The 13,077-nt window shown below is 40.4% G+C and overlaps 1 protein-coding gene across 2 annotated transcripts in view; it reads right to left on the minus strand.

The window, feature by feature from the left end:
- The window catches only part of LOC126215061 (protein AAR2 homolog), a 131,967-nt gene that overhangs the window by 41,176 nt on the left and 77,714 nt on the right, over positions 1-13,077 (minus strand). The window contains exon 3 of one of the 2 annotated variants that reach the window (XM_049941709.1): positions 4,126-4,245. The exons of the other annotated variant lie outside the window; for it this stretch is intronic. Within the exon in view, the coding sequence (XP_049797666.1) occupies positions 4,126-4,245 (120 nt within the window). The remainder of the gene's footprint in view (positions 1-4,125; positions 4,246-13,077) is intronic. 2 annotated transcript variants of the gene reach the window in all.

Below are 13,077 nucleotides of genomic sequence, written 5' to 3' on the forward strand. Positions count from 1 at the left end.
TGGCTACCGTGCCGGATGTCGGGTGTCAAATATCCATACGTGTCACGAGTGCGAAGATGTAAGTGCATAATGGAGGGCACGTATGCCACCCGGAAAACGCTGCAGCTGATGTGGCCGGATGCTCGGTGTAAGGCCAACTCCGTGACAATATCGGGTGTGCCATATCTTAGGGCAAGATGGATACAGAATGCACCACGTAAGGTGTCCTTCCCAAACAGTACGCACTAACAGAAAATTTTGAAATCTAGTGGTCAAACCCCTTAGGGGACCATCACATTAAGGCCGAAAAGTTTGAGACTCCTTTTAGTCGCCTCTTACGACAGGCAGGAATAGCGCGGGCCTATTCTTATCCCCGAACCCGCAGGGGGTGGCTACGGAGAGTCTTAAAGTTTTGCACGAATACGAATCTGTGACAACATATTACCAGCTGCTGTCAGTTACCGTGTGCTTGTAAGAAATTTGTGCAGTAATATTTCATCTTAATGTGAGATGTTTAAAGTGTTATTTATACACGGCATTGTATGCAGACGATGTTGTGCTTTTCTATGTCGGTTTTACAGCTGCCTCACAAAGACAAGTATTCGAAATTAGCTAATCGCTCAATTAAATAAAAATTGCATTACAGCCTACTACGCATCATGTTTAATTTTATTAAACATCTGGAGGCTGTGGATCCCTACAAATACAAAATTTGTGTATATACAAAATATCACACTTCCCTGGGGCACTCTTAACGATACCCTCACGAGACAAAGACTTGCCGTCGACGACAACGTACCGGTTATGTTACTTACGACGTTTTTGAGCCACAGTCATATCTGGGACTCTATTCCGTACACTCGTACCTTTGTTAACAGTCTACAGTGGATACCGTGTCAAATGCTTTTCAGAAATCTAGGAATAGGGAAGCTGCCTGTTGCCCTCCGTTCATAGTTCGCAGGATACAAACCTCGAAGTCTATAAAGAATGTAACCGCCTCGTATGAAACTGCTTCGAAGATCTGATTACTTTACAAATGAATTAATGGGTTGAATATTTGACTTAATTATGTGAGTGAAAGAAAGTTTAGAACAGATTTGAAATTATGCTTGAAGTTCACTGGAAGTCACTCCGTGCTGCTTTTGGATACGGTGTGGGGTAACTTGGACTCTATTGGTAAATCTAGAGATATAAATGGTCTGCAAAATGTGTTCAAATAAGAGTCAGTAGTCATTGATCATTAGTGTTCTGGCCTGAAGCAGGTTTTCATGTTCTCCTGTCTTCTGCCATCCGCTTCAAGTCTGCATAGTATCAGCTTCTCTTTATGTTGTTTGTTATCTCGTATCCCCTCATTCCTCTCATTTCCCTTCCACAAATCAGACCTTCCAAAAGATCCGTTAGTAAGCATTCCTGTCCAAACAGATGTTCCACGCCATTCTTCTTATAACCTGCAACAGTGTTCTCCTGTGACTAACACTCTTTCATTACTCATTCTTTCCATCGAGCGTATCCTCTCCGTTCTCCACATCCACATCTCAAATGCTTCTAGCCTTTTCTCATCCTCTCATCTGAGTTTCCACGTCTGTTGCGTAGAGTCCCATACTCCACACAGAACACTTGCCGAGCGTTTTCCTCAGGCCTTTACCTAATGTGCCACACAATAAGTTAGTCTTTCTATGGAATGCCTCCTTCACTAAGCAATGCGAATTATCACCTCTCGAAGGCATAGAGTCTTCGCCGGTCGTACTAGCGAGATATTTAAATGTTCTTCTTGGCTAGTAACAACTCGGGCTACCTCACTATTTGCCAGTCTTCTTTCTTTGTCGATCACCGTACATTCTGTTTTTGCTATATCAATTCACATCCCGTATCCCACACGGCCATCATTCAGATCTTTTAGCATTTCATTTGCAGTTTGTTCTCTTTCTGCCATTAATACCGTGTCATCGGCAAATCGTATACATTCTATTCTCTTTCCATCAATAAGTACTCCTCTATTTCCATCACAGCCTTTTGCAATAATCTCTTCCAGGTATAAGTCTAACAGCAGAGGGGAGAGGTGACGACTTCGTCTCGACACCCCTTCCGACGATTCTTCATTCTCACATTACGTTTCCAGTGCTTACTCTTCCTCCTTCAGTGTACCTATCAGGTTGTTCCATTAAACTCTGTGGAACACTTTTTCCAAATCAATAAAAACAGCATAAACCTTTTTCCACATATATTTCTTCTACGATTCATAACAGGTCAATAGCGTCTCTCGTTCCTTCTCCACTTCTAAATTTGAACTGTCCCTCCCTGATCCAGATATACAACTTGCCGTGTAGGCTTTTATTCGGCACTCTCAGCAATACTTGTGCTGCACAAGTAATTAGGCTGATATCATACACTCTTCACAATTTTTGGTATTTCTCCTTTTCTCAATTTGTATCATTACTGTTAGTCAATAGTAATGAAGTGATAGATAAAAAGTCGTCTCTGATCCTGAAGTTTTACTGGGTGAACACTGAAAATGGAATAAGTGACGAACTTTCTTTCTCTCATAATTTCGGTGGAGTGAGGTCGGGTGGGGCATCGGAAGAAAAAGTTTGGTTCAGGTTACAAATTATGTATAAAGTTTGTTGGCAATCACTAATGTTCTCATTCTAAAATGTCGGACGAATAACATCTGGGTATTTACCCAGCATCACTTGTACTGTCTCGAGAAAAACGCACTGTTTCTAACCGTAATACTTGTATTACTGTCTTAAGCTTTTAACATAAAGATTATACAGCCCTTAATGAGAATATTATGACAGCATTTCAAATTTTTAAATTTGGTGAATAATTATGCAAAATATTGAAAATTAAATGTTTGTTGCCCCTGGAAGCTGTTATATATGCGAACTCCGACTGGTACTGGGTTCTGGGATTGTCATTTAGTGTCAGGGGCAATCAAAAAGTGTCCGTCTGAGGACACCGGTGCAGCGTACGTGTGACGAAGCACGACTACGATGCGAGTACACCGGCAACAACGTATAAGCGAGGGATTAGTGTAGCACTCGTGTCTTCCGGTAAATGGGGAAACGTGAATTACGGTGTCACTATTACCAGACGTGTCCTACCGGAAAAAATTTGCCGTTACTTTTTCCTCAGTTGCCGGAGGACAGACACTGGTAGAAATCCGCCGGAGAACGGAGAATGTGTCTGGGGCAGCACGTCTGTCAAAATCCAGTGTCGTGGAGTGGTGTGCGAGGTTCTGTGCCAGTTGTGAACTGACACGAGAAGCTGATCGATCTGGGAGGCTGGCCCCATCCGTTACAGACAAGTGGGCTACACTCGGGCACACATCCCACAGTCCCGATCTCTTACTGTGCAATTATCACACCGTGAAGGGTCAAAGACTCCTGTCGAGGAGGACGTGCGGCAGGCACTTACGGACTTCTTCGTACTGCAGGAGAGGCTGTTTTACCAAATGGGCACCTCCAACCTAGTGTGACAATGGGACGATTGCCACAATGCTCGCTATCATTTTGCCCAGTTGGCATACTGATGATCACCCCTTATAAAAACAAAACTGTATTATTTCACATTAAATTTTCCAACCGTACTCCAACATAAAAGGCGAAGTGTGCCAGGAGCACAAATGAATATAGATTGAATATAGATTACTGCAAGAAAAAGTTGTTTCAATTTATGAAATGAATTTTAATGTACTTGCTGTAGGTAATGGTCGCACAAATACATTTACAAAACTCCTTTTCAAAATTTTATGCCAAAAGATAAAAACCATCCAAAAAGCTAACTTGAGAAAAGGAAGCTATTTTGTTTCATTTGGATTAAATTATTTTCTACAGACTCACGGCAGATGACATCAAGTCTTGCAGAACACACACACACACACACACACACACACACACACACACACACACACAAGCGAAAAATGATAACTTTATTGTGAGTACAATACAACCAGCTGCATGGCTGGAGAGTACAGTACTCCTTAGCAGACATGCTGTTCTAATTAAAGTTCTCAGGAACATAATTCTCAATACTTTTGATCATTACACAGGTCTTTATGTAGGTAATGACAATGTGAGTATGGACACGAGCGCGAATATTAAGACAAGTTAAAGTATCACAAAGCATAAAAATAAAATAACTAACCAGATATTTTATTCGTCATTGACTGCCACTTCTTCCATATATCAAAAGGGTACGGCCCCAGAAACCTGTCCAGGTTCAATAGATTTGATCTCACTCTCGCTTTTTCTTCATCTCCGACATCTGAAAAAGGGAGAAAAAGTAAAGGAAAAGTTACGAGAGCTGCAATGTAATTAGGATAGCAGGACGCAAGATGAGACACCATTTGGCTGCTCCTGTTACTCTGTAGTGATGGAAAAAAAATTAAAAACAATACAATGTTTTAGCGAAAGTAACGACGGATTAAATGCACAGGCAGGATTTTACAAAAGCGACGACAGCAGGGAATTAGTGCAAAACAAATTTCAGTTAGTACTTTGTAGGTGAACGTCCTCAAGGCACCCAATAAAAATCCAGATCATTAATACTTCAGAGGTAGGCTCAGGTCGGAGAAGAGAGGTGATAACATCGCCTAGGACTGCGAGGGTGCAAATGCGGCACGTCGTCGGGCCGTCTCTGTGACGACGAGTCGCAATGTCCACTCCAAAAGGGACTCTTTTTTATTACAGTCACGTGCTCCTGAACACTGCCAAATTTATTTCTATAAACTTGTTCTCCAGTGTCCTACGAAGTAGTGAACACGATTAATATGCTACGACAAAGACAACATTCTGGGTACCGACACAAAGTGACGGAGGGGGATTCTGCCAATTTCACCATTCTCACAACTGGTCGCACGGAGCACTGAACTATGTTGCGTTATGTTACCAGCCAACTGCTACACTGTGATGGCACAGGCTGTGGTTTTTAACCCTTTCACTGCTACACGCATACATATACGTGTGACAATAGCTACACATCGTGTGCTACAGCCGTAATCAAGTTCTTACATTGTTAGCCCCGATAAATACTGAGATGTGCTGCCTCTGTAGCAAAATACTGTTCGCTGTTAGGTCTGTTCAAGTCACACCGGGCTTAAAAATTATACGTGCTACTGTACCATTCACTGTCACTTTCCCAACTGGGAGTTTCCGGCACAGCTGTTGTCGCGCTGCCCACCCTCTGCCACACGCTCGTCCCAATTAAAAAAATGAATTACCCCACACTTCACACGCAACTACCCCCTATGCTGGACGGTAACTGTATCACGATTACGGTAAGGCAGGCAATCCTCTCGCCCGATAGTTCCAGCTCGGCCTTCCCGTCCCACGGTGTGTGGTAGCTGTTACACGGGGCAGTCTACAGGGATTAACACCGATCACTGTGTCGAACATTGCCGACTCGAGTATAGAAAATAAGAAAAACCGGCAGCAGCCGAGTACGGGCTACTAAATAAATGCTAAATCAGGTCCGAACATACGAGAATTTGGGCTCGAGCTTCGAACTGTGGGACTCTGTGATTACCGAAACAGTGGAAATTAAACTATGTGGTAGCAACTGCTGCAGACACACTGGCAATACACTTAGTACAGCTCGAAAGTACGTGGTTGACAAACAAAAAGCACAGACGAAGACTTTACACCGTTTACCGGCAACAGGACCGGTCGTACTGCAAGCAATGCCGTCAAACTTAATCTGCGGTCGACGGGGGCACCACCTCGGCACGCGTCCCGTCTGTGACGTATTCTAATCGATCGGGTAGTGCACTACGTTGTCGAAGAAGGGGCCTCACCAGTTTCACGACAGTGACACTTTGGCCCCGACAACGATCACTGCGGTATTCACCGAAATTTGACACTGTAGGTTAACTGCGAACTTTTTATCCGAGGAATTCGACTCCGTACTTCGTAGCCACAATTCTAGCACCGACGATCCATATTAAAATGACAAAAGCGGCAACAGCAACCTAACTGGAATTCTAATTGTGGAACAAATTAAATTTTTTTCCGTGCGAATAAAGCACAATACATCGTGAACAGTCACGCAGAGACGGGAAAACCCTAAAATCGATCGAGAAACCGTAGGTGCGACAACAACAGAGGGGTATCTGTCGAAGGGCGAAAGAAACGCAATTGCCGAAGAGTGGCAGCGGCCATTCCAGTAGTTGCAGTGGCAACAGTCTGGACGACCGACTGATCTGGCCTCGTAACATCGACAAAAACGGCCTCACTCTGTACGTACAGCGAACAGATCGAAGTGATGGGAAACTACGGCGATAATTTTTCCCGAGGGCACGCAGCTCTACTGTACGGTTAAATGATGACCTCGCTTCCTCTCGGGTAAAATATTCCGGAGATAAAATAGTTCCCTATTCGGATCTCCAGGCGGGGACTACTCGGGAGGATGTCGTCATCGGAACAAACGAAACTGATGTCCTGTGGATTGGAGTGCGGATAGTCAGGTCCCTTAGTCGGGCACATCGGTTAGGAAATTTAAAAAGGGAAATGGATCAGCTGAAGTTAGATATAGTGAGAATTAGTGAAGTTCAGTGGAAGGAGGAACAGGATTCCTGGTCAGGTGAACACAGGGTTATCAATACAAAATCAAATAGGGGTAATGCAAGAGTAGTTTTATTCGTAACGCGGTTAAGTTACTATAAACGGCATATGCATTTGACATGCAGCCCACATCCGACACAGTAGTACAAGTTCGTATGCCAACTAGCTCTGCAGAGTTTGCTCAAACAGATTGCAGTGAGATTTTTGGGGAAAATTTAAGTGTATAGCAAAAGGAAAGGCAAATGGGCAATGGTGGTGGTGTATTTGTCACAGTAGAGAAGAAATTCAAATCCACCAAGACAGAAATTAAAGATGCATGTGAGATTGTCTGGGCAAGACTCAGTATTAGGGGTGGGCAAAAAAACAATAATCGGATCCTTCTATCACCCACCAGTCATCTCCTGATGTAACCAAAAACTTCAGAGAAAACCTCACTTCACTCGTACTCGAGTTCCCCAATCGTGCCGTAATATCGTCGGAGACTCTAATCGTCCGACAATTAACTGGAAAAATTACAGTTTTGTTAGTGGTAGGCACGATATGACGTAACTCTTCGGGCTTTTCCGGTGATCGAATGAAGTCTCGGGTTGTCGGGTGTTCTGCCAAATATCGGCGTTGTACTTGCACAATATTTCAGTAATGTAGCTCGTAGCCTCCATCGGATGCTACTTGAGACTGTTCGAGTGGGCCTTCCCCCTGCAGCCGCGGCCGCTCACTGCCACCTTCTGGAATTTTGCCGTTCTGTTTTCCGTCCGCTGCAGTTCCGGGTATTCCCTCTGAGGTCCGCGCCCACCAGACCCGCTCCCGAGTGTTCCATTTTAACATCTTCAACTTTTGTGGTCCTGTTCTCCTCAGTTGCGCGTAATACTACGGTATATTGATAATTTTCACTTATGGACCGTCTGACAGCAACTGAATAAAACACAATTTTAGTGCCATACGCGTTTCGCCTTTATTTTCTGCAAGGCATCATCAGTGGCCTGGAATATGTACATATGTTAGCTATTTTATTTACATTTTTGTCACTGTGCCTATAGGTTATAAACAGTTCTGGTGGTTGGTATTTCCTATTAAGTAGTAATGTTTTGAACTGTACTTACAGGTTGCGTAGACAGTTTCTTACATATTACGCTCCTGTTGCATTTTTGGTGTTGTTCTTTCTATGAGCGCCAATTTGCTGTTTTTTTCCACATTCTACAGCACTATGCACTGTATGCTTGTTTTAATGCAATGTTTTGGTTTCTGTTGCCGACTGTCAAATGTTTTTGCCAAAGATCGAATATTACTGCCAAACTTATGAGTGTAACTATTGAAGTATCTGTGGTCTGTTCGTGCATTTGTGTGTGTGTGTGTGTGTGTGTTTTGGCGTGGTATTAATTTAATTTATTGTATTTATTTTTGTTTTTGTCCTGTGTATGTGTGTGTGTGTGTGTGTGTGTGTGTGTGTGTTTTGGTGTGATATGTATTTTTTGTGCTGTGTGTGTGTGTGTGTGTGTGTCTGTCTGTATTTTGGTTTTGGTGTTATGATTTTTTTTTTTTTTTTTTTTTTTGCGGGGCGGGGCGGTTGCTGTGTATGTGTGTGTGTGTGTGTGTGTGTGTGTGTGTGTGTGTGTGTGTGTGTGTGTGTGTCTGTCTGTATTTTGGTGTTATTTTTTTATGTTATCATTTCCTTTATTAAGTGTAGTAGGGAGCCTGTGTTGATGTGTGTTTGTTCATTTATCACATGTTTGTTTTCTGCTATGGCTTTCTGGATGTGGAAGTTTTCTTGCATTTGTATAAGATGTTTGTCATGGTTGCTTATTCTCATTATTTTCATTTCTTGTTCCATGTTTGTAGGATGATGGTTGTAGTGTTTTAAATGGTCTGCAAATGTGGAATGGTTTGTTTCATACTTCCAACATCTGATATATTCTTTGTATCTTGTTTCAAAATTCCTGCATGTCATGCCTATGTATACTGCATCACAACTTTGACATTCAAGTTTATATATTCCTGATTGTTGGAATTTGTCCCTCTTGGTAGCTGGCTGGCTTAGGTGTGATTGAAGGGTTTGCCCAGTCCTATATGCTATTTTGAAGCCCTGTCTCTTTAGGATGTTTGCAACTCTGTGTGTTAGTTTATGTGTGTAGGTCATGGTGTACCATCTGGTTCTTTTCTGTGTGGTGTTGTCATTGTGTGTGTTTGTTGAGTGTGTTTGTAAGTTTTCAGCTTGTGAGTTATTTTGTATTGTGGAAATGTTGTGTTTGTTTTTTATTTGTGTTTTTATTTTTTGATTGAGCCTGTGTACCACATGTGTGTCATACCCGTTGTTCCTAGCTATTTGTATGATCGTGTTCATTTCTTGTTCATAGTTTCTCTTGCTGAGTGGGATTCTGTTTAATCTATGTAACATGTGTCTTAGTGCTGCAAGTTTCTGGCTTTGGGGGTGGTTGGATGTGGAATGTATTATTGTGTCCGTGGCTGTTGGTTTTCTAAAGATGTTAAATGTATGTTTTCCATTTTCTTTTTTAATTGTAATGTCAAGAAAATTTATTTGATTTTCTTTTTCAAGTGTGAATTTTATGTTCTTATGAGCTTTGTTTATTTCTGAATGGAGTTCATCTATTTTTTCACTTGGCTCGTCTACCAGACAGATAATGTCATCCACGTATCTGTACCAATATATGATTTTGAAACTTTCATTTGTGGTTATCTTATCAAATATCTGATTTTCAAGGTGACTGATGAAAATGTTTGCTAGTGTTCCTGATATTGGGGATCCCATGGGCAGTCCATCAGTTTGTAGATAATATTCTTCCTCAAACTGAAAGTAGTTTTGTTCAGTTGTCAGTCTGAGCATATCTGTTATTTCTTTTATTGCGTCTGTGGTGAGGTTGCTGTGGGATGAGAGATTTTGTTCTATGATTTCTATTGTTTCTGTGATAGGGATGGAGGTATACATATTTTCTATATCGAATGAAATCAGTGATGCTGTGTGTGGTACCTGTATGTTCTGTATGTTTTCTATTAGGTTTCCTGTGTTTATCACTGTTCTGTTGTTTTCTACTTTATAGTGTTTTGTAACTAACTTTTGGAGGTGTTTAGCTATGCGGTATGTTGGGGCTTTCTTGAAGTTGATAACAGGTCTCATTGGCATTCCGTCTTTATGTACTTTCGGTTGGCTGCGGAGTGTTGGTGCTTGTGGGTTTTTCTGTGTTAAGTAGTATTTCTGTTTGTCTGTGAGTGTGTGTTCAATGTTTTTCAGTGTTCGTTTCACATTTGCCTGGAATCGTGTAGTTGGATCTGACTTCAGTTTTTGTATTGCGTTGGTGTTTATGTATGCCTTGGTTTTTGTGATGTATTGCTCTTTATCCATGAGTACTGTTACATTTCCCTTGTCTGCTCTTGTTATTAATACGTTGTTGTTTGTTAACTTTTGTTTTAACCTTTTCATAGTAGCTGCTTCTGTTTGGTTGTTCTTATTGTGTGTCTGCTGTGTTTGTTTTATTATGCCTTTTATTTCTTCTTTTACTAGTTCTCTTGTCAGTCCTATGTTTATTTCACAATTATTTTGTTGTTCTTCACGTGTAAGGATGTGTTCGGTTTCTACTATGAGATTTTCTATGTATTGATTGTTCACTTTGCTATTGGTGCAGTGTTTCAAACCTTTTTCCAAGAGCATTTTTTCGTTTTCGTGTAGTTCTGTCTTTGTTAGGTTAACTAAGCGTGGATGGAATGTGTGTTGGTGTTCATGTGGTTTCACATTTAAAATGTAAATGTATTTTTGCGTCTTTTTTACTGTTAGTTTCATTATCTTGTGTTTATGTTTGTTTTGTAAGTGTTTCATTGCTATGTATGTGTTGTGCTCAGTCTTTTCTACTAGTGCCATGAAAACTGCGGCGTTTCCTACGTTTCTTGCCAATTCTAGATGAGTCTCATAGAGCATCATGTTTAGGTGCTGTTTTTTCGAATAGAGCATCTTAATTTCATGTAGTAACCAATATCGTTCTGCAAATGATTTCGACTTTTGTGCCACTGTAGAACTGTTTTTAACCTTTACATTAATGTAACTTGGAATTAAATCGTTCTTTTTGCATGTTCTGTTGAATTTTATATGCTGTATCATCTTATGGAGTCTCAGATGTATTTTCTTGAACCTGTTGTACACGTTGACAGGGAATGCTTGACATAGCTGTATTGACATCTTCAACTTTTGTGGTCCTGTCCTCCTCAGTTGCGCGTAATACTACGGTATATTGATAATTTTCACTTATGGACCGTCTGACAGCAACTGAATAAAACACAATTTTAGTGCCATACGCGTTTCGCCTTTATTTTCTGCAAGGCATCATCAGTGGCCTGGAATATGTACATATGTTAGCTATTTTATTTACATTTTTGTCACTGTGCCTATAGGTTATAAACAGTTCTGGTGGTTGGTATTTCCTATTAAGTAGTAATGTTTTGAACTGTACTTACAGGTTGCGTAGACAGTTTCTTACATATTACGCTCCTGTTGCATTTTTGGTGTTGTTCTTTCTATGAGCGCCAATTTGCTGTTTTTTTCCACATTCTACAGCACTATGCACTGTATGCTTGTTTTAATGCAATGTTTTGGTTTCTGTTGCCGACTGTCAAATGTTTTTGCCAAAGATCGAATATTACTGCCAAACTTATGAGTGTAACTATTGAAGTATCTGTGGTCTGTTCGTGCATTTGTGTGTGTGTGTGTGTGTGTGTGTGTGTGTGTTTTGGCGTGGTATTAATTTAATTTATTGTATTTATTTTTGTTTTTGTCCTGTGTATGTGTGTGTGTGTGTGTGTGTGTGTGTGTGTGTGTGTGTGTGTGTGTGTGTGTTTTGGTGTGATATGTATTTTTTTGTGCTGTGTGTGTGTGTGTCTGTCTGTATTTTGGTGTTATGTATTTCTTTTTTTGTTTTTTTTTGTCCTGTGTATTTGTGTGTGTGTGTGTGTGTGTGTGTGTGTGTGTGTGTGTGTGTGTGTGTGTGTGTCTGTCTGTATTTTGGTGTTATGAATTTATTTTTTTTTATTTTTTTTATTTTTTTTTTTATTTTGCGGTGCGGGGCGGTTGCTGTGTATGTGTGTGTGTGTGTGTGTGTGTGTGTGTGTGTGTGTGTCTGTCTGTCTGTATTTTGGTGTTATTTTTTTTATGTTATCATTTCCTTTATTAAGTGTAGTAGGGAGCCTGTGCTGATGTGTGTTTGTTCATTTATCACATGTTTGTTTTCTGCTATGGCTTTCTGGATGTGGAAGTTTTCTTGCATTTGTATAAGATGTTTGTCATGGTTGCTTATTCTCATTATTTTCATTTCTTGTTCCATGTTTGTAGGATGATGGTTGTAGTGTTTTAAATGGTCTGCAAATGTGGAATGGTTTGTTTCATACTTCCAACATCTGATATGTTCTTTGTATCTACACACTACAACCATCATCCTACAAACATGGAACAAGATAATGAAAATAATGAGAATAAGCAACCATGACAAACATCTTATACAAATGCAAGAAAACTTCCACATCCAGAAAGCCATAGCAGAAAACAAACATGTGATAAATGAACAAACACACATCAGCACAGGCTCCCTACTACACTTAATAAAGGAAATGATAATATATATATATATAACACCAAAATACAGACACACACACACACACATACACAGCAACCGCCCCGCACCGCAAAAAAAAAAAAAATAAAAAAATAAAAAAAAATAAATTCATAACACCAAAATACAGACAGACAGACACACACACACACACACACACAAATACACAGGACAAAAAAAAAAAAAAAAAAAAAGAAATACATAACACCAAAATACAGACAGACAGACACACACACACAGCACAAAAAAATACATATCACACCAAAACACACACACACACACACACACACACACACACACACACACACACATACATACACAGGACAAAAACAAAAATAAATACAATAAATTAAATTAATACCACGCCAAAAAAACACACACACACACACACACACACACACACACACACACACAAATGCACGAACAGACCACAGATACTTCAATAGTTACACTCATAAGTTTGGCAGTAATATTCGATCTTTGGCAAAAACATTTGACAGTCGGCAACAGAAACCAAAACATTGCATTAAAACAAGCATACAGTGCATAGTGCTGTAGAATGTGGAAAAAAACAGCAAATTGGCGCTCATAGAAAGAACAACACCAAAAATGCAACAGGAGCGTAATATGTAAGAAACTGTCTACGCAACCTGTAAGTACAGTTCAAAACATTACTACTTAATAGGAAATACCAACCACCAGAACTGTTTATAACCTATAGGCACAGTGACAAAAATGTAAATAAAATAGCTAACATATGTACATATTCCAGGCCACTGATGATGCCTTGCAGAAAATAAAGGCGAAACGCGTATGGCACTAAAATTGTGTTTTATTCAGTTGCTGTCAGACGGTCCATAAGTGAAAATTATCAATATACCGTAGTTCCATTTTAAGTCCGGTGTGTTCGGAATTCTGTCCGAGGTACCGGG

The sequence above is a fragment of the Schistocerca nitens genome, chromosome 12 (assembly GCF_023898315.1).
Source record: "Schistocerca nitens isolate TAMUIC-IGC-003100 chromosome 12, iqSchNite1.1, whole genome shotgun sequence".
Classification (NCBI taxonomy): Eukaryota; Metazoa; Arthropoda; class Insecta; order Orthoptera; family Acrididae; genus Schistocerca; species Schistocerca nitens.